Source organism: Seriola dumerili, unplaced genomic scaffold (genome assembly GCF_002260705.1).
Source record: "Seriola dumerili isolate Sdu_G_001 unplaced genomic scaffold, Sdu_1.0 BDQW01000202.1, whole genome shotgun sequence".
NCBI classification, from domain to species: domain Eukaryota; kingdom Metazoa; phylum Chordata; class Actinopteri; order Carangiformes; family Carangidae; genus Seriola; species Seriola dumerili.
This window is the reverse complement of record NW_019174457.1, coordinates 787,105-813,597: the sequence shown is the minus strand read 5'-3', so window position 1 is coordinate 813,597 and position 26,493 is coordinate 787,105. Positions and strand designations below refer to the sequence as shown.

At 40.1% G+C, this 26,493-nt stretch overlaps 3 protein-coding genes across 5 annotated transcripts in view; all 3 read right to left on the bottom strand.

Annotated features, from left to right (window-relative positions):
- Window positions 1-8,909, bottom strand: part of trappc9 (trafficking protein particle complex 9) — a 203,777-nt gene extending 194,868 nt beyond the window's left edge. The window contains exons 1-6 of one of the 3 annotated variants that reach the window (XM_022753974.1): window positions 8,864-8,909; window positions 7,220-7,815; window positions 4,512-4,657; window positions 3,198-3,323; window positions 2,347-2,373; window positions 982-1,103 (exon numbers count right to left, since the gene is read on the bottom strand). In XM_022753974.1, the coding sequence (XP_022609695.1) occupies window positions 982-1,103; window positions 2,347-2,373; window positions 3,198-3,323; window positions 4,512-4,657; window positions 7,220-7,803 (1,005 nt within the window). In that variant the 5' untranslated portion in view covers window positions 7,804-7,815; window positions 8,864-8,909. Of the gene's footprint in view, window positions 1-981; window positions 1,104-2,346; window positions 2,374-3,197; window positions 3,324-4,511; window positions 4,658-7,219; window positions 7,816-8,858 lie in introns of all 3 variants that reach the window. The other 2 variants (XM_022753975.1, XM_022753976.1) reach the window with 2 other exon arrangements.
- A 742-nt stretch (window positions 8,910-9,651) lies between these two features.
- On the bottom strand, window positions 9,652-15,355 carry LOC111228181 (SH3 domain-binding glutamic acid-rich-like protein 3). Its single transcript, XM_022753985.1, has 3 exons — window positions 15,230-15,355; window positions 13,273-13,440; window positions 9,652-12,403 (listed from the first exon to the last, which is right to left on the bottom strand). The coding sequence occupies exons 1-3, from the start codon at window positions 15,272-15,274 to the stop codon at window positions 12,338-12,340; spliced, it is 279 nt and encodes a 92-aa protein (XP_022609706.1). The 5' UTR covers window positions 15,275-15,355; the 3' UTR covers window positions 9,652-12,337.
- Window positions 15,356-20,876: 5,521 nt separating this feature from the next.
- LOC111228189 (membrane progestin receptor alpha-like) lies at window positions 20,877-25,118 on the bottom strand. Its single transcript, XM_022753991.1, has 2 exons — window positions 25,031-25,118; window positions 20,877-23,699 (listed from the first exon to the last, which is right to left on the bottom strand). The coding sequence occupies exon 2, from the start codon at window positions 23,656-23,658 to the stop codon at window positions 22,594-22,596; it is 1,065 nt and encodes a 354-aa protein (XP_022609712.1). The 5' UTR covers window positions 23,659-23,699; window positions 25,031-25,118; the 3' UTR covers window positions 20,877-22,593.
- Between the last annotated feature and the right edge of the window lie 1,375 nt (window positions 25,119-26,493).

Sequence of the window (26,493 nt, the reverse complement as noted above, 5' to 3'; positions counted from 1 at the left end):
ACTGCCTTCAAACGCCATCAAAACCAAATTAAATACTGCCCCCTGGTGAGAGGAAGAAATATTACAACATGGACATGAAGCTACATTTGTGCCTACAAGTGATAATTTTGTGTTAAAGCAACATCAACATAAAACACCGTCATATATGACCCTGTCTAAAGACTGGCAGAATCCAATTTAAGATTGTTGTGATCACTTTTAAAGCTCTGGATGGTCAGTTACTGTGGCGTGTTCATCATATATATTTATACTATTTATAATCATTTAAATAAGATAGTATAGTTAAAAACTGACCCTGTAATTTAATACCTGTTTCACAATCAAAGCAGCATGACAGTATCTCAGGAGGGATGATACGGTCTAGAATAGTTTGTTATCATATAATTTTTTCAGTACTTCCCAGCAATATATAACTATAGTTCCAAGTTATATCATTAATTAAATGAAAGGGACACAGACCTGTGTAGGTGGCATAAAATGGATGGATTAACCAATTAAAAATAACTGATTATTTAAAGTTCTGTTCATTTTTTTGACACTTTTCATGTCTGGCCTTGATAACGTTTACATAAATCTACATTACTTACTGCAGAATTCAGTGACCTTAATAATAAAATACTGACTACTGAGCCAATACTGGCCTTTTATTACATTTTATCATCTGCTAGTAAGTGTTGGATCGGATGGATATACTACAGTTTATTATTGTAAATGTGATTGTGCATGCACATGTAAACCTTTATTTAAAACAGGGTTCCAGCTGGAAATTTTGGATTGACATTAGGAATAAATGCATTACTTTTATATTTGAGTTTAAATTATTTCAAGGACTGAGCGCTGTTTCGAAAATTCCTTTTGTATTTAAAAATCTGAATAAAAACTTCGACAACATCATACAGACATCATATATTTATATATTTAATCCAACAGTTATACTGGTTGAAATCTTGATTTAACGGTTCTGCAGTTTGCGGTCAGTACCTTTCCATAGTAGGAGATGGCCTCTTTGTATTTCTCGATAATGTCCTCGGGACTCAGGCAGTTCTTCGCTCGTCCGATCTCAGTGCTGGTGTCTGCACTGATGCCGTTGGCTGTGAGGGCACCTACACTCAAAAGATGATGGTATATGATTAGTTAAGGAAAGACGCCAGGACGACCGTCCATCAGTCTGGTTCACAACAAAGGGAAAGGAAATGACAACCGTGACAACAGGAAGAAGGGGAACCTTAAATACTCTAGAGACGTCTCCCTGGCTACCACCGCCACATGCATAGTGATACATATATTAAATAAGACGCAGACATACCGTCATCACAGAAAACAAGAATTGTACATGTATCTGAGCAGATAACAACGGCTACTGTTGAAGTAAACTATGTAAAATATGTGCTTATTCCTAATTTGCCACCACTATCCCTTACAGCAGTAATAAGTGATGTCATGAATATTCTGACATGTGATCAAAACAATGATTCACAGCTGTGTCCCGGGCAGAGTCAGACTCGCACCAGAAATGTTTTAAAACCAAATTGCAAGGTGCATCTCTTGGCCAAATCTGATTAGAATACAAATACCAATTGAGAGTGCGTCACCTAGCAACAGGGCTGTGCCCAGCAACACTGTGGCGCTGTCACTATGACAAACGTGTGAATAATGAGATGCTGTGCTGCACTATTTCTTGGCCAAATCGCATATACAACATGAGGAAAAAGAAAACAATATTCGCACAATGTCTGCACAGTAGTAGAAGAAGCACAATTGTTGAGACGATGAAGTGATAGAATATAAATGAACTGTGTGATTTATTTATGCAACAGTGAGCATTCATCAAGTGGGAAATCAAAGTATGCACCACTGGTAATGGATGCCACCTGCTGGTACTTCTGCAGAGATATGTAAACTTGACTTCAAAGAGGTAGAAACATATTCAAAATATTTTTGAAAGGGTTAAATGATGTTCAATCAAAAGGAAGATGTGAGTTGTTGGGATAATGGGGGCTTAATAAATAAAAGAATGGAAGCGAGTGAGAGAGAGAGGCCATTAAAAGGCTTGGTCTTCAGTCGTGTGGTCGGGGTGATACTGATCAAAAAATGTGGCTGTGAGAAAAAGCAGGTACATTAGGGAAAAATAAAAATGGTGACGGTAAATCAACACAGGAGAACGCTACCTGTCATAGAAGAGGGGGGGGGGGAATAAAACATCAGGTGATTTTCAAAATAAAGCACAGGAATAAACACTGTGATGATGCAGGATGAAAAGCGACACCAAACGACAGGGCTAATGCGACCACAAGCAAACGGGAGGGTTGTTGTCTACGAGAGCTATGGTAGTTAGAGATACCATACCTGGGTCAATGAGAACCTCCTGAGCCCCTACAGACAGAGAGAAAGAATGCAGATTCACTCCATGACGCAAGGCGCAGTGTTAGCAGTGTTAGTCTGCGTAATGGCTGCTGCCGCTGCCCGCCTATAAAATACACTCATCAAATACACTAAGCAGTGATAAGCTCTTAGCGTGCAATTTAGCTCGCCAAAACAAATTTAAACAGTTGGAAAATGGTGGAAAAACTATAAAAATAAAAAATGGAAAAAAAAAAAATTTAATGAATATATAATTAATAAATGAATTAATGAATACATTAAAATAATCATAATTTATCAACTAAAAATACCAAACATATGGTGGTTTAGGTTTTTCTAAAATCGAAATATTTCATGGCATTTCAAATTAAAATGATTAAATGATTAAAAAATAATAAACTCGAAATTAATCAAATTTTAGAATCAAATTTTAAAAAGCCATTAGTTGCAACCCTCAATTATTCAGGCCTCAGAATCAGAAATGATAAAAGCACCTTATCGTTATATATATATTCAGACATGCATACGATGACACTGATAAAGCGAAGATATACACAAAGCAGTGTTAATATGACACCATGTTAAACGAATGTTAATATCGGGGGTAGACAGATTTAACAATGTTAAATTTTAATTCAATTAGCAGTCATCAGGGTAAATAAGAGAAGCTTCAGCAGTTTAGGAAGCTGACGTCTTGTACTCTGCACACAAACAGGAAGCAGCTTAGCTGAGCAAAGTTCGGCGATGTTTGGGTCGACAGTCAGCCGTGACATTCCCACTCAGTCACAACTCACTCGCAGACAACAGCCCTACAGTACACAGAGTGATGCGCTCACCTGGTCTGTGGCGTTTCCCTGCGTCTGCCGGCTGGGAGATACTTGGCTTGCGTCCCGCCGCCTTCCCTGCTGTGCCTCCGGGGTAGTGGAATATAACAGACGCTGAACACAACCCCTCCAACGCAGCTGCAGACAAAAACACAGCAGTAATAAAAATACTTATTTTTTTTTATCTCTACTCAATTCTTTCCTTCCCATTTTTGTTCCTTAGATCTCGCAAGAGTTTATGAAGTTTCTACGATCCAGATGTTTGCACGGTTCACCGTTTGCTTCTACTTTTGTCATCTAAAAAACAGTGAGTGTGTCTTCTCTCTTTAACCTTTAACCTCATTTCCGTCGTGCTTTCTGTTGTTAAGATTGTTGTTGCATTGTTGTTATATTGCCTCCTGAGCCTCATGCCTGATATTACCTTTGCTTTTAAAAGTGCTTTATAAATAAAGTTATTATTTTCATTACATGTCAGTAGGGATAAGAGCAAACAGAAGACTGACCGTGAGATGGAAAATGCAGATGCAAAACACAGGAAATTCATAAATCCAGAAACAACAGCTCGTACAACATCGTTATCACAATATGAGTCGGATAATAAATCACAAGAGACTGTAGAACTGAAATCAAATGAAAGAGGTATTCAGTAAATTATTAAAAAAAAAAATAGATGTTATCAATTATTTTGAGGTTTTAAATAGTAATGTCTGGATAAAATGATTCCTAAAATCCCACGTCTTTGCGTTTTTAAGACGTTTTTTAAGAAAGACTGATGCAAGACATTTTAATACCAATTAAGGCCTTATTTGTAGATTAATGAATTCAATGCCTTTTCAACTTTTAAAAGGATCAGCAGGAACCGTGCAAGATATGTTTGGTTGTTTTTTGGCCTTTATGCTTTTATTAGATAGGACCGTGTAGAGTGACAGGAAATGGGACAGAGAGAAGGGGAATGACAGGCGCCCCAACCTTGTGCAAGATACTACAGGATTGAGGTGATCAATAATATATATATATATATATATATAATCATATACTACAAGTTTATGTTTCAACAGTACAATCTCCTGCTCAGTAAACATCCTTCTGTGTTGTGTGTGTGTTTGTGTTTAAAAAAAAAAAAAGAAAAGAAAAAACTCTCAAATGTCAATATTGGTATTGGTTGGAGAAATGCAGCGTTGGCCAGACGCTAGCTGATACAAATCAAGGCGACATCAGCTAATATTACGGCTACGTGGCCCCATAGAACATAATACAATATTAAACATCAGCAAACAAATACAGACTCTGGCCTTGCAGTAATAAGCTGCCATCTTTGAGACTTACCACCCAGCCAGAGGAAGTCATTAACCCCTCTGAGCAGCTCCACAGCCATGTGGTAGTGGACCAGGGCGTCCTGCAGCATGCCTGCCTGGAGACACAAGTCCCCAACATGCTTCCTCATCCGTCCCTGGCAACGCTTCTTATAATGCCTGAGGAAAAGCAGCAGGGAGAGAGACAGAAACTTTTTCAGACAACAGCAGGATGAATAAAGAGGCTCGGATTCTTTAATAACAAACATGACTTTGGCTATTAAATAGATTTTTGTTCACTATGTTTTTTTTGTTTTTTTTTTCATATTCCTGCTTATAAAAACAGCTCTCTCAGCAGGGGGCCAGGAGGGGAGACTCAAGTGGATCTTATCAGTGAGCTACAGAGGGGATGTATGGGGTGGGAAAGCACAAGCAAAAGGAGAGCAACAAAACAAGGATGAGCCGACCTACGACCCTTTAGTCTTGCACAATAACACAGGTACTCAGGAAGGAGCAGCTTCACAGGGGCACAGGGAAATGTAACTGTTTTGAGGGAAAATATGATCCTATTGTGCAAGACATCTGAGCTCTCCAACGGGACTGGGAAGGTCGTGTGAAGAAAACAACGTGGAACAGTAGGTGATCGCAGAGTCAAGGTAAAATACAGCCATGGACAAAATTCCCTTTGCTGTATAATCTACAGGCAGGGATATGAAAATCTACAGAAACATCTATGCTAGTAAATCTATATCATACATCTGGCAGATTAAAATCGTTCTGTTTGAACAAAATCTAAAAAAACAAAAAGGTTGATCTGAAGGGATTCATGAAGAAATTAACCGCAGGAATTAAACTGGATCTTTGGACGCGGGTGTTTCAGAGCTATTCCAAGTTAGAATAACATAATGTTTGCTCTCGTGAATCCCAAACTGCGCCTTCCCAAACCCAGTCTCCTGAAGCAGGGACAAACCTCAGCAGCAGGTACCGTGCCAAACTGTGTACAGTGAGTCCAAACTATCAGCTCCTCCTTTAAAAAGACTATACCAGCGTTTTTCTGTGTTTCAGCAAATTACGTTTTTACCACATGACCTTTTTTTTTTTTTTTTTTACCCCATTTAAATCACAAATAGTGTTTAACATTAAGATGAAGCATTTTCCAAGGCGTGTGGTGTGGTGTGTTTTTTTGAATGGTGAAGGTGGCCACTTGTTTCAGGTAATTTTGTAATGTATAAAAATTGAATTGCAAAACAATTAAGAAAAAAAGTTTAGAGTTAGTTTAGAGCTTCATGTAACTTCCATGACGTTTCCTGCAAAGAACTATGTAATTTGATGCTAATTATAGCACAAAATAAATAGCATTCAATTACTATTATAGGTCCCATATAGTATAAAGGTAGGTTTGATTATAAAGCAGGTCTAGGTTCTATATTAATACTGTGAAAGTATCAAAGCCTCAGTCCACAGAGAAATGCACACAGCCTGTATTCAGAAACTGAGCCTTAAAACCAGCCGTCAGGACTTCTGGAACTTTGTGATGTCACAAGAATCGGAAAAGAGCCTCAGAGCCTCTCCTGTAAATATGGCCACCGTGTCAACAGTAATGTGATCTCTGCCTCTTCTTGTTATAGCCAGGTAGCTGACGGGCTGTTCTCTTAAGTTTCAAATACTGAGGCCTCCGTCGGCATTTCACAGGCACAGACCGTTAACACAAAACAGTGTGTCCTATCAGCTGTATCACAGTGGTAGAGTAACTTTAAACAACGTGAATGGACGGTTAAACAGACAGACAGAGAGACAGTCGCACACAACTGCTTAGATACCTAGATAGATTCTGAAACCAGTGGCTGCCTGCAGGATACAAAGATGGGCTTGGTTGTAGTAAGATTATACATGATTTGTTGTAAATGAGCAAAAGCACGGAAAAACACGGGTATGGTCCTTTAACTGCCTTCTGACTTCACCATGTAAATGTGTAAGAATGGAAACTACTAGCCAAGACTGGAAAGAGTGGTTGCTGGGCCTGTGAATATAACTCTGGAGCTTTCTTAACTGTAACAGTGTCAAACACACGATCGCGGACACAACATATGAGTGCAACTACTGCAATAAACTGTAATGTAGTCCTGCAAACCAGGCCTCATCTACACCCTTAAAAATACCCCTTATGATATGACACATTAACTTATATGCAATAATTTCTTTTTTTATTTTAGTTGCTAGTGTTACTGCTGTGGACTAGACTACTTTGCTTTCAGTGTCAGGTTTTTTTCTGTGAATGAACTGAAACCTGTGGAGGAGCGATGAGTTTGGCTTGGAGTCACGAGCAAATGCACAACAGCACAAAGGCATGGCTGTTTCTGACAGGGCAGAGCTAAAGCTTATGGGGTTGGTATGGGTTAACTAAACTTATGAATCTAACATCTCACCTTTTCACACCCAACAATAAACTCACAGGACAGTATGAAAGAAAAAAAGAAGAAAGACAAATAAACCAAGGTAAACAAACGAAAATGAACGCAGCAAAAATCAAAAGACAGATTTTTGGGAGGAGAAGTTTTTTTGAGCTGGTGAGGCCGACATATAACAAGCAACTTGACACAGGAACAAACACACATTAAAAATAATAATACAGAGTATCACATTTACAAACTGAAATGAACATTCAGGCATTCCCTGACCAGCCTCTACATACTAAACTGCTTTTATAAAAGGGGTTAGTGTGCAGAGAAGAGAACAACTCACCTGCTATCTGTGTCCAAACCCACAAAGTCCTTCTTCTCAAAGGGCACGCACAGCAGAGGGATCTTGTCACCAGACTTATCTGTAGCCCGGTCGAGCCGCTTGGACTCCAGAACAATAAATATCGACTCCACAAAGTCTTCCACTCTCTTCTCCACATCGGAGCAGTCTTCAAAGCTGGGGTAGAAGGCCACATCTGTGCGCTGCTGCTCTGCAATCTCTCCCTGCAGCCCAAACGCCAGCAACCGCGAATCATACAGCGTGGAGCTGTACACTTCCTTCTGGCCGTGGAAGCGCTCAGCGGTCTGAGGCCACTCTTTAGCCGAGGCGCAGGTGGTGATGGAGATGAGGCCCACCACCTTGCGGTGCGTCTGGAAATCACCCCATTCGTTGTTCTCAGGCAGGTAGTGGTGGCGGTAGCGGATGTAGAGGAGGCGCTGGGAGTCCCTGATGCTCACCTGGCTCACACTGGCAATTCGTTTGTAGATCTTGAAGAACTGGTCCTCGGGCACTATGCCGACGGGCTGGACCACCACAAGCACTGTCTGGTGGTCCTCCGCACTTTGCATGTAGTCTGGGACGCTCATCTTCACATGTGGCTTCACGGGACAGAAAAACAAATAAATGTAACAGAGCTGAGTGTATTCATTTTTATTTCATCAGTTGCCACGCACTAACTTCCATGTATCTGCACCTTATTATTTGACTATTTTTATATTTTTTCAGTAGTTGCAATGAAAACTACTCACAGCACTAATGATCCAAAATAACTTCTAGAAATAGATGCTGCCGTTTAATTTTTTACATATACTGTATATATTTTTTTTCAATGTTGTGAGCACCACAGACTATATTCTGGTAGATGATAAAATATCTTTTGTTTGTTTATTTTGTTTTGCACTTCGGATGCAACTTAATTCATATATTTAATAGAATAACAAGGATGTATAGATGCAATTATACTAACTTAATATCTTCTATAATGACGAACCAAAAGGAGTTCTACCCAGTACAGGTACACACATACACACACACACACACACACACACACACACACATATACATACATACATGCATAGGAACACACTACACCCAAACAGCTGCTGTGTTTGTGTAAATGAAGTGTGCTCCAAAATAACTTCCGACGTTTGAATGAAAAAGTGCAGCTAAGAGTTAGAGAGATATTCACAGGATGGAGAACTGGACCCGCGTGACTACTCAACAGTCCAAAAGCGGTGTGTTTCTAACTAAATGAAACTGTTACTTCAAAGCTGCACACGCTGCAGTCTTAGCTAAATATAAACACCAAACAGTGGCAGCTAAAAGTGGCAACTGGCAAGATTTTTATGATGGTCAGATGTGACGAAAACGATGTATGTAGCGAAACACAGGCCCTCAGTTCATTACCTTGTGTTAAGCTAATGTTATATCAAAAGAAATGGTTTACGTTAAGCTATATTGGTATCTCAAAACACTTGTGTCAGCTAGCTTAGTTTAGCTAACTAACCAATGAATTTACTGCCCCTGGTAGTAACACGGTAACAACGCTGACCGGAATAAACAGGTTATTAACGCAAACGTCAGCTTTAGACAAATTAATTGTCTTTGACACCAACGCATTAAATACATAACGTTTACTCACGTTACCTTTGCAGTTTTCTGTCAAATTTCGCAGCTTCCTTCTTTGGACCAGTGTTTGGCAACACCGAATCAACAGCAAAACTTCCGGTGACCATTTTCAAAATAAAACAATTCTCAACAACAGCACATTCCCACAGATACAGATGATAATCGGCAACTTTGTTTTAGGCTTTTATTTTGAAACCAGGGCCATCATTTCATGCTTCCGCTCGTCTTTTTCTTCTGCTGCAAAGTAAAAAGTCAAACGCGCTACATCCCCGCCTAAAGGAGAAATTATGTACTACAACAGAGCAAATTTAACTAAATAAATAATGCATTTGAATCTACTTTATATTGTATTTTTTTAATTCAGAGTGTAATATTCTTCATTATAAAATGAACTATAATTTCCTACTTACTGATGAATCATCATTATAATAACTTTATTATATGAATAACCTTATATTAGCCAATTGCGCAAAAACGCATTTAAATTTATACCGACAAACTAGATGATGTCCTATTTCATTGTTATACAGAACATACTGATAATGAAGTCTTTTTATCATAGTTCTGAGAGAATATGTGTCCCATGCAATTGCTACAAATGTAATGACACTACTGATTTGGCATGGAAGATGTTATTCATGTGACTGTACTGGCAAAAATAATATTACACTGAAAGGCAAATTAGAAATGAGTCTCTTGTGTGTGAACAAACATTCCCACACTATCTTGTAAAGTTCCTCATTAAAATGACTCATTAAAAGTTTAAGTTAGGTTCCGCTGACAAATAAAAAAAAATATCCAGACAGTTAGATTCAACTCCATTTTATTTTTTTAACCCATAAATCACTTTTCACAATCTTCTTGGAAGACAACAGCATTTTATTCCCTAATTTCTTCTTTTTTTGGCCAAGGGGAATTGGTCCAAAAGCAAAGCAGGAGCTCAGAGAGAGACGTGGAATGTCTAAAACATGGTTCATAGTGAATATACATCAATAACAGGCAAACATCTACAACCACCGACTTACAAAACAGTGCACAAACATTGTGTGTGAAGGCTGTCATTCCTCTGGATCCCAAACCGTAACAACACAATTATGAAAGCATGGGGGTTTGACAGATGTTACGAGTAATAGAAGCAAACCATGTTGTTCTCAATAAAAATAAAAAAAAAAGACATGAAAGCGATACAAAAAACATTTCAACTGAGATTAATCAAACGTATGATGCAAATACATAAAAAGCACAAATAAGTGAAGCCTTCATTTTTCCCATGTGGTGATTGTTCCCTAAGGCTAGTAAGACTGAGTCCGGTCAATCTAAACACACCAGCTATGACCTTTATGTCTGTTCAGAATGAGGCAGGGTTTCAGTGCATAGTCACATTACTGCATCTTCATGCCCAGTACAATCAGTGAAACTTACATAAAATAAACAGAGGAAGGAAAAGCTACGTGGTTGAAAGGAAGAAGATTCACATCTTTTCGGTCCAATCGTTTACTCTCCCTACGAAATGCTCCCTTATAAATGTTTGGCGTCCTTTTGCCCCAGTCAGTCAGCAATGCAGAAACACCCATTGGTGAAGCTTTCAAGTTATACAGTAAAATTACGGAAAACGTAGGAGATGTCAGGTAAGTGCTAATACAACAGTGAACAACCACCTCCCAAAAGCGCATTGCAGATACATTGGCACCAAATGTGATGTTAAGAAGACGCTGTTCATCCTGCCTAACTGGATGCTAGAATTAAGCAGCCAACTACTTGAAATGTTTAACCACTTATTTGTTCAAGAGTACACCAACTTTTGAGTACGTTTGGTTCACTGGAGACCATTATAACATATCTAAAGGGAGCGTTTGGTCCACAAATCCTACAGGGATGTAAACATGATCTTAGAAATAGAGTTCAAATCCTTCCCTGAAACCCTACCCCTCAGAAAGGTTTGACCAGACAGCAAAAGCAAAGTTTGCAAAATAGTTGAATTATTTGTATTTTTCGAATTTTAATTATTGTCCACTAGATTTCCTGTAAATTTTAAGTTTCTCCACACTCGATACAATTTTAGGGGGAAATAGTGAATTATTTTTTGTTTGGTAGTAAAACACTGGAATCAGCCTTTGAAATACCCACCACATTAAAGTTTCAATTGTAGTATGTTATTTCTCCCCAGTACAAAAAAATACACGGGGCACAACATCAGTGTACTAAACGGTGGCTACAGGCCTAGTCGCCACTAATTGCTTAAAGCCACATCCATCCACAACTTATCTTAAAGATACCCTGAGGAGCGTTTGACCACTTGTGGCGCTAGAGAGCAATGTTTTTATAGGTAGGTCCCTGTTTTGTCTGTCATACACACATTCCTGCTGCCAGTTTCACACCACTCAGATCGACAGTCGGTGGTCGGTAACGTCCAAACTGGGTTACCAGTGAGTTTAAAGAGCTAGCAAATGAGATGTAAACAAAATAGGTTTAAAAATGTTTTAGCAATTGTGCGTTTCCTTCCTGACATTTGCAGAGACCAGCACATTTATACATTTTTGTGAGAAACACAAAATGTAACTTAACATTTGTTTTACAGAAAAAAAAAACAAAACAAAAAAAACTCCACAGGGTATCTTAAACAAGTGCTAGTTTCTAGCTTCATTAAAGTAATTTATATTTTTATTATCTGGCCAAAATCTGGCGAAAAATGCACTTTCTGAATTTTGGTAGCATTACAGCCCCTCAAACCAGGTCAGATCAGCACGGTGGGCTACAGTGGATTCTCATTTCAGAACCAAACCTCTCATCACATACTGCATAAGGTAACCAATGGACCAAAAATAACAAAGAACTGTCCCGTGCCAAAAAGGCATTTTTTAGCTGGTATAATTCACGATCAATTGGGTTTAAGGACATCGCGGTCCTTGCTACTTCCGTGTGCATTTGCATCCATGTGAAGTACAGATAGTGTGCCGTCATGTACAACATGGGAACTTGAAGGCTACAGAAAAAGACGACAAAGTATTTAAGACTGAGTGATGATGTGTGTTTGGTCTGCAGAGGATCAGGAAGATTCTGGGTTGAATGTTGTCATCCAGTGGATTAGTTTTAATCTCCAGCGATCATGTGGCCGCTGCCAAGATTAGTCGACCTAATTACCGCACATTAAGACACCCCATTGATTCCAAGTGGACAATGAGTACTTAGTAACACTGGTCTGTCAGACAGGAAAAGAGTCTGAAAGGAATCAAAGGAAATAACAGAAGAAAAAAAACAAAACACATAAAAATAAAACAGATTAAGACTGATTTAGAGTCTAATGGTGCAGTATGGGGAATGTGTGTCTTCTGATTAGCTGAATACGAGATATTTGGCATTCTTCGTTATGGCATTGAAAGTGGGTAGACACTGCCATTGGTGCAGAGAGTGTGAATAAAGAGCCTCCATTAGGGCAGAGGGCGGGCGGGGAGGTGGCTGGGGTTAAGATGGAGAATTTACACTTCACCCTCCTCACGCCATTTTCAGAAACTGTTCCACTGTATCTGCTTCCACCGCTTCGGAAAACATCTCATAGTTCTGTGGAGAGGAAGAGAGTCAATCAGCAAACAGGAAAACAAAGTTCTGACAGGACAAGTGCGGAGTCTCATAACTTTAAGTTTCTCGTAATTAAATAGTCCATCCTATTCATATGAATTAAAGTTGACAAAATATTAGGAACACCTCTCATTATAATCCTGTACAGTTCAACAGCCTCCAAAATGACCATGAAAATAAATCAACATCCTCTCTAACAGATTCAATAAAAAACTGAACATTATCATTCTTATATAGGCCTGTTGTAATATACTGAATCACTGGACTAATACGCAGTTAAGAAAATCATCTGCAAGGAAAATATTAGATATGATTTACAGACAGGAATGTTAGTTTAAGGAAACAGAAAGTACACAACGGCCGAATAACGTTAGATGGTGTAGTGTTAGGTTAACGTAACAGCAGCGCTAGATAAATTACTTGTTTCGCTGGTTAATAATAATAATAATAATAACAATAACAACATATCAGGCTTGGTGGGGATCAAAAGCAAACAAAACAGTGCTGTCTTGCTGTCGCTGCATCTTAAACAGAGCGCTCCGGGAGCAGCTTACATGCTTTGTGATGTGCTGTTGTCATAATCGATGATGGCGGCTACATGAATGCGTCACCCCATCCCAAACTGACTGTCATTTAATGTTCCTCTTTTTATGTTCCTCAACAACCGTTCATCCAAAAAACACTTAACAATCAACACTGCACTTCCTCAGCTCCTCTGCAACACACCCGCAAAGTTTAACGTCAATCGAATGAGCGGTGGCCAAGAAAATCTAAAAAAAAAGGACAGGCAGAGATTCCTCCATTTATAATTAGATCATTTGAGTTGAGTGTGTGTGTGCCCCCCCCCTCACCCCACAGTAGTTGTCTTCATTGAAAAGCTGGGGAGGGACTGCTGTCGGGTCCCCTGCTTTGCTTCTCATCTCATCACGGAGCTCCCCGCCCAGAGAGATGTCGATGAGCTCGTACTGAATGCTTTTACTGTCAAGGATTCGTATCACTTCTGCCTGTTGAGACTTCACCTGGGAGGGGGGGGAGAAAAAGAACAACAGCGGCCACTTGAAAGGTATTCACACCACAAAGAGGAAGTCAATTTATTAAATCCTGAGCAAATTATCTGAATATAGAGACGTTTGCCACCACAACTTCAAATCCGGTACACATTTACAGCAAAAGGCTGATGGTCACTATCCTGTTTTAGCCCGTAGCTTGAAGAAATAAACTAAATGACTAACCTTTTTGGGGCTTTAAAAAGCTGCGGCTTTATCTGGCTTGTGGGTGATGATTAATAGACCCAGTGAACACTCCACTATCTTTATGTCAACTGAGGAAGTTGGGAGGGGGTGTTCGTAAATGTGACCACACCTAAACACAACACCAACTGGAAACACACAAGCTGCCATTCAATTGGCCGCACACAGTTGTCGTGTCCTTAAACGGAAGTTTTCTGTGTTCTGCAGTTCACAAACTATAATAACTAAAACCAAACACAATATTTTTTAAAGGGGGCAATTAAATTTGAAATACGCCTCCAGGTTACAATCTAAACAAGCAAGATATATATGAAATACAAACTGATATACACATTAAAACAATTAATAATACATTGATTGCAAAAAGCAAGCTACCCAAGAAGCACTGCTGCACATGGGGTTAAAAACTAATGCAGTCACAAAACTTTTCCACTACATGAATTCCCCTCACCTAATAGACACCAGATGTTTGGTCCAGTGCATCGCCATACACTGTTTTCATAAAGTGCTGTAAAAGTTATTTCAGCAAGGGATGTTGTGCCGCTCAGCATCAGTTTGCTGATGCCTGCAGACAGTCCTGATGTCAGCCTGTTCTAGTAAATCCAATCTAATAATGTATTGTGTGGAAAAATATAGCAAAACTCCATTACAAAAATCAAAAACTGAAAAATCACTGTGGTTTATCAACAGATAAATAAATGAAGGAATATATATGTATGATTTTTAACAAATTAAAGGCTGTACTGGTTAATTCAGCTTACATATAACGTACCAGACAGGTGTTACTTCAGAAACATTTAAGAAATAATTACTGGTTAGCACCCATCTATAGTAATTGTTAAGAGGATGAATGGGAGGTGTGCCACATACAAAAGATTTATTTATTTTTTTTAAAGGTTTGTTTGGTGTATCTGATGTATGTGCATATGATAAACTTTTTTACAAACACCTTGTTTATAACAGATGGTTTGTAAAAGGCCCTTACATTACACTTCATTTCTGCCATATGCAAACAAACCTTAAAACTACCATATTTTTTACATGAAGTTTGGCGTGCAGTTTCCGCACAGGAAACGGATGCATTAATGTCGATACAGCTAGCTATTCCTGCCAGCCTTATGTAGCAAAATGACACTATGATAGTGTCGCTGTTTTCTGATGAGTAATACACTCCATATTTTAAAGACGGATATCTGCAGAAACAGCTAGCCAAACGTGCTCAATTAAAAACACCTTCCATCTACCAAGATGAAAGACATGAGGTGTAGTAACGCATCCGGGCTCGTCTTTGCAAGTCCTTTAGGGTTTTTTGGTAATTTTTCCCAATGATAACTTTAACCTTCCTCAACGCTTACAACCCAGTCATGCTGACGTTACAATACAGATATAAGTGGGCGCTGAGTTGCATAGGCCCACCGCACTGTTAGTCAGGAGGAAGCTATTACTGATAGGGTGCTAGGTGTGTCTGTTGGACTTAGCATTGTTAGCTAACGCCGCTAGAGCCCCCGAAACAGAGACGTAACGTTTAAACGTATTAAATTAGATCCACTTGACTCACCGTCCGCGAGGCAGTAACGGTGGTGTAGTACAGTTTGATTCCCATTGCTGCGGCTTCTTCCACACCCTTTGTGTATCTGCTTGTGACTAGCTTGCTCTCGCTCGCGTCAAGCTAAACAGTTACTGATTGAAAGGGAAGGAAGTTGGGCGACGATGCTTTCAAAATAAAATAAAATAAAATAATAAAATAAATTTTTTTTTTTTTGAGAACCCAGAGGAAAATAATAATCAGCAACAAGAAAATCCCTGGAGAAATTTTGAACGTGCATGCTGCTTGGTGCGTGTTCACTGCAGGTGTCCCTCAAAAAGCCTTTTGAAGCTGTCACGACTGGCCAAAATAAACTCACACTGAGGGTTTCAAATCCAAATTTGTCCCCACAACCACAGCAAGACATGTATACACACATGTACATGCACGTGCAGAAGTTGATCTGCAATAAAGCTCTACCACTATATCCCCATATAGACGATCTCTGCTAAGATCGAACTTTTATTACCTACTTTACCTCCCCGATAGCAAATTGACTCCGCACTGGATCCGTCCTGGATCGGATCGACAAAACAGTCCACTTGCACGGATGAGGATTACGGATCCAGACCACATCTCATTGCAGCAGCTCATTCGGCCCGGATCCTATTTGGACCCGTTCATGAAGTCGGTTAATTCGGTCCAGACCCGTTCTGGATCCCTTATTCAAAATCCAGCTGACCAACACCTGGATTGCTCTGTAAAAGCTTGAATACTTAACCGGTCTGCCTTTATTAATATTAAGAAAACATTACTCATTGAAGACTTGACTCTACAGTTAAATGCTTTCACTGTGAAGCAGCAGAAGTAGGGAAATTGGGTTTGTATTGTAGTAACTTAATACAGCTTCGTTATGGGTGTAAGAGTTACCAGAACATTTCAACCTGTTGCTCTGAGGAACATAAATGCAGTTTGCTGATGAAATCCTCTATTAAAAAAGGACATAACAGACTGTAAATACATATGGAATATAGGTGTTACTGGCTAAATTAAATGCAACCATAAACTGTACCAAAAAGTTTTATTTAATGAAAATCTTTTGGATTTCAAATGTATTAACCTGTTTCAAGAACTGCAGGGAGTCTGCATACTAAAACATCTTCTCAGCGTGAAACAGCAGGCTGATCTTCTTGGGTGGGGATGCTGACGGTGCCACGCTTTCTTCAGCTTCCTCTATCTGCTGCCAGGTTGAACCACCTCATAGCATCCTTCTGCATGTCATCATCAGTGGCGGCACGGGAGACATGACTCTTTCTCACGGCATCTATAATCACACAAGCCTTTAAACACAAAGTCTGCTGTCTGACATTTAAACAGGAGACCATTACCTGTGGGTGTAACTGTGATTTTCACTGTTATAATTAACAATCAGCAGTATATACTGCTGTCCATGGTATCTCTCTCTCTCTCTCTCCTCCCCGACCCCCTCCATCTGTCCTCCCCATTCAAAGTCTGTCTGCTGTCACAGTGGACACAACACTGGATGTTTTACTCACAAATCCAGGCTGGAATTAATTTGTTTTTATATCTACAAATGTGCTGTCCTGCTGTCTCAACATGTTTTATAGCAGCTACAAAGTGTGAGACATTTATAAATTCATTTCTGCAAAAATTGCCTGCTGGATCGGCTATTCAATTAGACCACAAGAAATGCTCGATATGAGACGTGTTGAAGTGGTAGAGATGCTAGAAAGATTTACAGTCCTTTATTACTGGTCTAACTGGCACATACTTTCCCCTGGTTGGTTCCTCAATCCAAAAGTCAAGAATATTTTGCATATAGCAGCTGTGTAGATCAGACAGTGCAGCGCGGCTTATTTTGACAAAAGCGATGACTACAACCAACAGGACTTTTGTAACCACAGGACTCTAACCTGAACATGCAGTCTGCACACACACACACACACCTCTGGAGAATGGATCCAGCTGCACAGAGGAGGCCTTCACTCGTCCTCTAAGATTTAGTGTTCCAGGCCAGCAGCCACATCACTCAGCAGCACCACACACAGTGAACCTTGTAATGTGTGTGGTCACAACGGTGAAGCGGCAAGTCTTCACCACTACCATCTGAAAGTTTAGAGATGTAAGAGAATGTTTCTAAAAATAGTTGCGATGCTCTAATTCTGTCTCTTGAAATATTCTCCTCGTTAATTCGTTACAGCCAGCGCTATAGCAGCCATGTGATGCTGTTCTCGGGTACAGCACAGGTTTGAACCAAACATGCTTACAATGGCAATATGCTAATGCTAAGCACGTATAATGTTTGCCATGTTAGCATGCAGACATTTTGCTAATTAGCACCAAAAAAAAAAAGCTGAGGCTGATGGAAAGGAATTAGTTTGGCAAGTATTTGGTGATTGGACAGATTCAAGTTTTGACCTGATGAATAGTCAGGGGCTCATCAAAGTTTTTACAATTCATCCTGAGGGGAACATGAATGTTTGTACCAAGTTTTATCACAATCCATCCAACAGTAGACATTTAACAAAAGAATCACGAATTCAACCTCATGGAGGCGCTAAAGGAAAAAAGTCAGGGGAACAAAAAAGTCAGTAGGATACATCGTCTGGGGACCGTGAACGTCTGTAGAAAATATTGTGCCAGTTCATCCGGTAGATGATGAGATGCTTCGCTGAATAAGGATCTCAAAAGTCAATGGGATTCGTCCTCTGAGCACCGTGCACATCTCTACCAAACGTCATGGCCATCAAATAGTTGTCAAGATAAGTTTCTAATATCCAATAATGTCAAAGGAAAGGTCAGGCGATCACCAGAGGAGGTATCCTTTGGGGACAATGAATGTCTTTCAAAAAATTTGATATATTTCACTCTGTACCAAAATGCGCTGAACTTGTAGTTGTTTGGTTAATAACAACTGATGACTCCTTATTGCGCAACTGAAAAAAGAAATCCCTCGACTAAAAGAACCTTTCACTGTGAGGAAAATACAATAAATAAGAGGGTGTGTAGAGCTGCTCAAGAATACTTGAATGTGAAACATGGCTGCCAAGAGGATTCAGTCGGGGGACTGTCCAGTTCTGGTTAACTCTGTCTGACCACTCGACTTCCCAGCAACAGTTAGTCACTTGAAATAATCTTGATTCATGCGTCTATGACATGTTTTGTTTTAGAAGACGTCAAACTCAAGACGCTGACAAACCAGCTGTGTGTTGTTGCCGGTTATAACGTATTTAAATGTATTTCGAGCCCCCGTGAAGTCTAATGAGCAGGGATGAAATTTAATTTGGTAAGTTATCAAAAGGGAAGCAGACTGGCCCCTTCTATTGTGAGTCGGACAGGAGGAATGTGGGAGAGAGTCCAACAGCGCCATAATTCAGCTGATTCAGGGTTTTAAGTGAGTAACTGAGCCGTGCAGCATGGACCAACACACACCAGCGCTCGGTGGGACTGGAGCCACACCGCAGAGCTGGCCAGGAGGAGGAGGAGGAGGGGGGGGGTCGATATATCTGACATTCTGCAAGTGAGGTGAACAGTATCATCTCTGACGTTTGCACCAGAGGAAGTAGAAAAACAATTCATGCCATGGGAATAAAAAACCAGGCCTTTCTGCTGATGCGTTTACCTCAAATAAATGTCCCATCATCAACACACGGGGGCAGCACAAATGTACCACAGACACAGACGCACTGGGACAGGGACTGCTGTTGCTTTGAAGGCAGTGTATGGTAAAGATCCAATATGTCTTCATGTGAAGGGCATTTAAGCTGATGACCATTAGTTTAATTTGGCAATTACAAAAAGAAAGAATGAAAGAAAACAGGCAAACGTCTGGAAAGTAAGCATGAAAAAAAAGAGAATAATTAAAGGAATAATTCAACATTTTCGAAAATATACTTGAGATATATTCAGAAGATCAACACCGCTCTTATATCTGACTGTTAAATATAAAGCCGGAGCCAGGAGCGTTAGCGTAGCTTAGCATTTACACTGGGAGCTCGTTTCTCTAAAGCTCTAAAGCTCATTTACTAACGTGTTACATCTTGTTTGTTTGATCACCAGGATGTGAAAACAAACCCACGCAACCACAGGATCCACTTGAGAAGGTGAAATCAATTTATGTTTTAAGCAGAGTTGGTGAACTTTGAACTGTAACTGCTGATCTTCAAGGGGACAGAGAGCAGCGTCCACCTTTTTGACACTGGATAAGGAGGCGACTGCGTTCGACCATTTCTTAACTTTCCAAAAACCAACTGACCGACATTCACACCCAGTCAGCGAAGGATATCACACCTCCCTCCTCTCCACGTCGGCTGACTTCTCATTCCACCTCACTGTGTGGCCGTTCAGAACGACCGCAACTGCAACAGCAACAGCAACAGCAGCAGCAGCAGCAGCAGCAGCGGGAAACATCTGCACACGGGTCAGGGGAATGAGTGAGGCAGCAGACAGGAGGGATGTGATCCAGGGAAGGTACAGATTGCCAATTTGGTGAACAGCTGATTCATCATTTGGCACAATCTTATCCCCAGCACTGAGAGCAGTTTCCCCTACAGTGAATAGAGTCTTGCCCCCCCACCTCTGCAGGAGGTCCACAGCCATTCTTAACCTCTTGATCTGCAGGCTCAGCTCCCTGCAGCTCTGGACATGGATCACCCTGGAGGGCTAAATGCACCTTCACAATCTTTTGAAAGAGAAAGTTTGAACCCTGTGTGGATATTGCTTTAATCCCATTCTCATCTGAGTCTCAGGCATTTACTTGATGGGCGAGTGGGAGGAGGTGAGCCTGCACTAACACGTTAAGGTGCTCTACTAATGCTTGTAAATCGGAAAGGGACTCTCACAGGTTACCACAGTGGATGGAAGGTAATCTAAGGTCACATGCAGACAGTTGGGCCACAGATCAAGTTAGAGAATTCTGGGAAACAGGACATGTATGAGAACATCTAGCAGACCAATTTCCACAAATGCAGACAAACAACTGACTCCATGTGGGTATAGCCGGCCAGGCGAGTAGCCTATGCGTCATTTGTTTACTGGCGCTGGCAGTGAGGGAGGGAGGGATGAAACAGAACATCTGTTTCCTACATTGACTGAATTAACCGCTGCCACCGCGACATCCCTTTATTTTGCTCCGTCTGTTTAATGGCTACTTGACACAGATAGTGAGGTCACCTGATTAGTAAGAATGAAAAAAAAAAATAAGGTGTTTAATTTACTCATTCACTGCATATAGTTTCTCTACCTACAGGCCTGTATTTTTACACGTTGACCCAGGACAATAAAGGCACAGATTCACTTGTTGCTAGTGTTTAGTCTCAGCTCATAAATTACCAGCATCACAGTGTCAAGTGTATCCTTACTGTATGTAAATAACAGCTGAGGCCCTCCTCCTGCCCCTGCTAGGAGGAACACTGTTTAACAGGTTGCTATGGAGACCAATTAAACCATTCAGGGATATCCATCACGAAACAGCCATCACATTTGGCATGCTGTGTTTCCCATCAAAAGATTGTAATGATAAACTAGTGTTTTTCAATCCTTCTTCCATGAACACCTTTAAAGTATTTGTACAACACACACTGTAAATCCTCTTTAAAATGTCATGATATAAAAAGGCTTTTCTTATATATGGGAGAAATTACAGTTGACAACACCATTGACTTTAATTTAATTTTTCTTCTTGACAATCACAAGAAAAAAAACGGAGAAAATCCTACAGGTTTAACAGAATGTCAAAAACAAAAATAAAAGGTGCATCAAGAGACAGAGAACGTAACGACACAAAAAACAGGCACAATAAGGCAGAAGTCAATTCCCAACTGGAGTGTCAGGTGATCAGACATTATTCAGAGGCAGAGCAGTGGTATTAGATCAGACAGTATACATGCAAGAGAGGTTTAACTTTTACTTAATGACTGTTGTCGTCGCCGTCATTGAAAATACAGTTCTCTGTTGGAGCCTGGAGGTAGGCTACAAGCTACTCTGTTTAAAGGATGACAATGAAGGCAACAAGCATGTTGTTATTTGCATGAGACGTCACGTCGTTAGTCAGTGTTACACACTTGAAATTATAGTTTAACAAAAATGATTTTTCTCTGCCTCCAAGAAACATTTATTTAATTCAATCCCACTGTTTTTTTACATCTTGCTCAGTAGTAGGCATTGTTATCTCCCAAAGACATACATTATACATCATGGTACCTCTATCTTTAATTAGTACACTCATGTAACACCCACACTCGCTTTTCCCTAGTGACTCAAAAGCCTCAGACAAGATTTCCAATAAGACACAATACAGTGATATTCAGTGATAGCTGACATCCTAATATACAGTGCATAACACAAAACAGTCTACTTATAGATACTGCTTGTCTAAAATAGGATATAGTCAAAAAAAAAAGTTAAGACTTTCATTATATATTACACATTGCTCATAAAATATCCAGCTTTCTTAAACACAGTCCAAAGAAAGTACATTCAATTATATATAAACGTGCTATGGAGTCGAGCTCGTGCTAGCACAACGGAAACATTAAAAAAACATCTAAATCTCAGACTGGCAACGACAAACATCTCATCATGTGATGGAAACTTCAATCCTAAAAAGAATCAACACTGAGCCGTTATCTAACGGCACTCAGGGGCTGAGAAAAGCACGTTACAGTACATTTTTAATGCAATACTCAATCAGCAGCAACTTTATGCTAAACTTAGCATAAAATGTGCAACACAGGGCTTTTCAAGGCACAATGACGAAGGCCACCGGCGTGTTGTAAAATAGTAGATTTCTTTTTTTATAGTGTCTGTACTTCATTTATGAAGTAGATTTCTGCATAGGAGAAGTGTCGGCTCTCGTGATTACTGTATCACTTTTTCATCATTTCAATAATCATTTCAACAGTCGATTATCCTGGGTGAAATCACACAGGAGGCACTCACTCTCAAAATATTCAAAATAAATATTTGCACATTCAAGATACTGTTCAATACGTCATCACAGTGCTGTGGGAAAAAAGAAAAAAGAAAAAGAGATTTATTTTATCTGCATGTTAACTGCTTGTCGTCTATCTTTTTTTTTCTTTTACCAGTAACACTCTTATGAACAATATCCACATTTTGATAATCTTTGCAAATTGTGAGGTTTTGATTGTGCTGATTCTGTGAATTATTCCAAAAGTTCTAACACAGATGAGTTTCAAAATACTTCACTCCTAACATCAGTATGTATCCCTCTTGTAACCTGCGACTTTACTGTTACGAAACGTTCAAACAGCTATTTACATTTACAAGCAAAAATAATTTGTTCCCTTTCTGTCAAAGCAGTACGTCTGGAAGGAAAGGCACATGTCACTGCAGTTCCTCCAACATCCAATCTATTATTTGGACTTGGTTTTGCAGTCAAGCACTTGTTTGACTTTCCTCAGCATGAGGGCACCAATCAGCACACACACAACCAGAGTGACGGCATAGAGTCCCGCAAAGAGAGCCACCTCACCGCTCCCGTGCAGACGCGTGTACAGCTCCCTGCGGCTCACGTAGTCGAGGTGCGAGGCGTGAATCTGACACAGGGTGCAGCAGGCGAGAAAAATGTGGAACACCTGATGACTCTGTCCCACAAAGTCGCAGCGTCCGGGGAAGCAGCGCTCCAGCAGCGGGCAGGTGAAGAAGAAGGCGCAGCTGAGAAAGAAAACCACCTGGCCGAAGTGGTAGAAGAAGGCTGGGTCATCGCTGGCTGTGGACCAGGAGAAGAGTCTCATCGCCACGGGGCTGCTGTCCCACAGGTAGGCGAGCGCCGAGGGCACCACCTGGCACACCTTCCGCACCCAGGTCGGTAGGCTGTGGTTGCAGTATTTGCCATAGCAGCACCCCAGGCATGACAGACAGCTGAGAACGGTGGCGACGGGCATGAAGAGGCCATGCACGTGTCTGTGCAAGCTCTCATCCACGGCGTAGTAAAAGTGAACGATGGCGCTGCCGTACTGATACTGTGCCACCCCAATGTAGTCCAGAAAGAAGAATGTGTAGTGATACAGCTCCGACTTGCCACCCAGTAGGTGAGCCGCCACACTGAATGCAGTGTAGGCCAAAGAGGACAGGATGAGGATCAACAGGGGCCACGAATGAGGATCATTTACAAAGTCCACAGTCTCAGAGAGCTGCCGCAGTTTCACCAGAAACACTAAGAACGCCAGCAGGTGAGTCCAGATGTTGAGGGTCTCATTGTGGCGCTGGAACAAGGACAGGAGGTAGTAGCGCCAGTTTTGGTTGAGCGGTCGGTAGCCGGTGCAGACGTAACGCTCCCTGAAGTACGAGGGAACCTCACTGTCTCTGACGGTGCCGGGCATGGAGGGCGCGGCCTCCGTCAGCATCTGAGGAACCTGCCGGATCTGCTGCAGGCTGATGAACACTCGCCCAATTCTCTCCATCACGATGGTCGCCATGACTGTCGACAGCTGTTAACAGATGCACTCCTGGATGGTTCCTGCAGGGAGGATTTCAAGATAAAAAAAAAGGTTCACTACGGTTCTTTGTTAAAACTTTTATAGTGGCTGTTTGTCGGCGTCGCATCAGGTTCTACCTTTAAAAATATCTTGATTACCTGATTTTTTTTTTTGTATGTGTGTGTGTGTTTTGGAAGGAGGAGGAAAACTGATTGGGTCGGGGTCCCAAAGGCCACTGAACCACAGACCTAGATGTTTTAAACTCCCAGAGGCATGTGCGCGCCCGCAAGGATCGGCAATTATCTAATTATGGTGTGATTGCAGACCCTCTGCTAGAAGCACGCCTCTGGCTCGTAAAGCTGTGGCTGATTGTACCTGGCTGTGGGGAAGGCCACAGGTGGGGCCTGATTAAATAAAGATTAAATAAATAAAATAAATAAAGTACAACTTTACTGATACTGTTATAGTATTTATACAAGCTGCTTAAGCACTTATATCAATGTATTTTGTAGGTGTGTTTGCATATATTTTATATTTACTCTATGTAAAGCTTTGCGGTTAGATAGTTAATGTGGTTAGACTTGGGCCAATATTCAATAATATATCTCGTATTCAATGATAGGATATCTCCTTTTCTGCCACTGAGTCCGACCCTAATTTCACTGCTTTGCTTACCTTACCTATACCTGAAAGATGGAATACAATAAATAATTATAGATTATAAAAATAATACCTGAATCATAAAATACAATAATATAAGTATATATTATAAAAAAGTATACATGAAATATAAAAGATAATACAATCATGTATTATTAAAAGAATAACTGAAACATAAAATACATATACTTATATAATATAAAAAATATTCCTGAAACATAAAAACAATTTAATTATAAATAATAAATAATAAAACCAATAGACCCTCTATGACACATGGTCATGCAATGCAACTACAAAAAAAAGTCTCTGCAGCTGAAGATGCAGTAAAACAAGATGTAGTAGTAGTAATGGATGACATTTTAAAATGAACATTAAGACATTAGGATTAATTAATTTCCCCCTCCTTACAGTAGCCCCCAGCCACCAGTCTTTTTTTTTTCTTTCTTTTCTATACCCGCCCCTGTGAGAACCTGCTGCTGTGCCCAATGTCCAGCATCTAACGGACCTCGCTTCACCCCCAAACCGAGTCGTGACGACCGAGCTGACAGTTAACGTCGAGCTGCTGTGAAGGTCTGAGGTTCAGCCCGAGGCACTTCAGAAAAGTTCTGCCACAGCCTGAGACAAAGGCGTAACTTCTCCTACCTAGTGTCCATCACTTTGACAGAGTATTCAGCTGCTGTTCAAATAAACGGACACCTGAACGTCTCACCTTGAGGTGGTTGCCCGTTTCCTCACGTGTTCACGGTTGAGATGACCTCTTCTTCTTCCTCCTCCGCCCGCCGAGACAAATATTCAACAGATTGAATCGTTCCTTCTGAAGTGAGAAAGCAGAATCAAGCTGACGTCGTTAGAACGAGGCCGGAAGTGTCATGATTTTACCATAAAAATAAAAGCCTCATTCTTTTAACGAATTGTAAAACAATGATTAATTTTGCATTGAAAAATTACATCGTTCCGTTAATAATGTCAGATCTATCAATAAAACAAAAAACAAAGAATTAACAAGAATGAAACAGATAAACGTATAGAAAAAGTATATGCAGATTGGAGTTGATAAAACATACTAAACCAAATTTGATTTTGTAAAATAAAAGTATGAAAAAAAAACCAAATTCCAAGTCTAAATATAAACTTGAGCTCTTATGTTCAATTTTGAGGTTCTTGTACTTTACTTGAGTATTTCCATACACCTGCCTACTTCTCCAGAGGGAAGTATTGTACTTTTTATCCCACTACATTTATTCGGCAGACTTAATTAACAGTTAATTTGCAGATTCACATTAGAAATAAAATCAACTAATGAATTATTTTAGTATTAGCATATTATAGATTAATCTTCTCAGCAGTGGGCTAAGAATAGCCACACACATGCAACATTAAAGTGATGCTCCTGCCTCAATAATTAGGCCTATAATCCAGTTTTATACGTTGTTCTGTATAATCTGTTTTTATAATGTTTTTATATAATGTTTTATTATTATGCTTTTTACTTCTGTTTTTATTCATATTTTATGATGTGCTATACAAATAAATTTGCCTTGCCAACTAGTGCTGTGTTTTATTGTGAAAAGGGATACCGGAAAACGTGTTGTGTTTGCAACTTGAAACACCGGGTGGATCAGAAGGAGGAAGATGTCTTTTTAAAAAAAAAATAAAAAAAATAAAAAAAGAAAGAAAACTTCAAACGTGAGTTGCCTTAATCCCGTCAGATTTGTATGCATAAGAGATGCGTTCAGGCTTAAGTGGTGAAGACAGTTATTTTCTGCTGTGTTCACCGTTAAACAGACAGTAAACTTGAGATTTCTTTACGAAAAACGTCCTCCAATCACAGGAGTCGTCTAAGAGTCGCCTAAATCCCTCCGTGGATGCAAAGTGAAGAATTTAAAACAACTTTAATCAGCGCATTTGTCCTAAAATAGACAAAAGCTCTCTGGTATTCAGACCGCGTGGGGCTCCGGGAACATTACTTGTCAGTGACAGTCTGCTCCAGAGCTGCTGTTGGTTTTAATTGAGGTTTTTTTTTTTCCTTCTTCTTCTTCTTCTTCTTCTTTTTACATGCACAGACATGTGCACAGACATGGGCCGAGCAGACATTATGATGACAGAGTATGAAAGGAGTTTGACCAAATCAGTTCAGATCATTTCCAGATTTTACATTTTCATTCAAGTGTG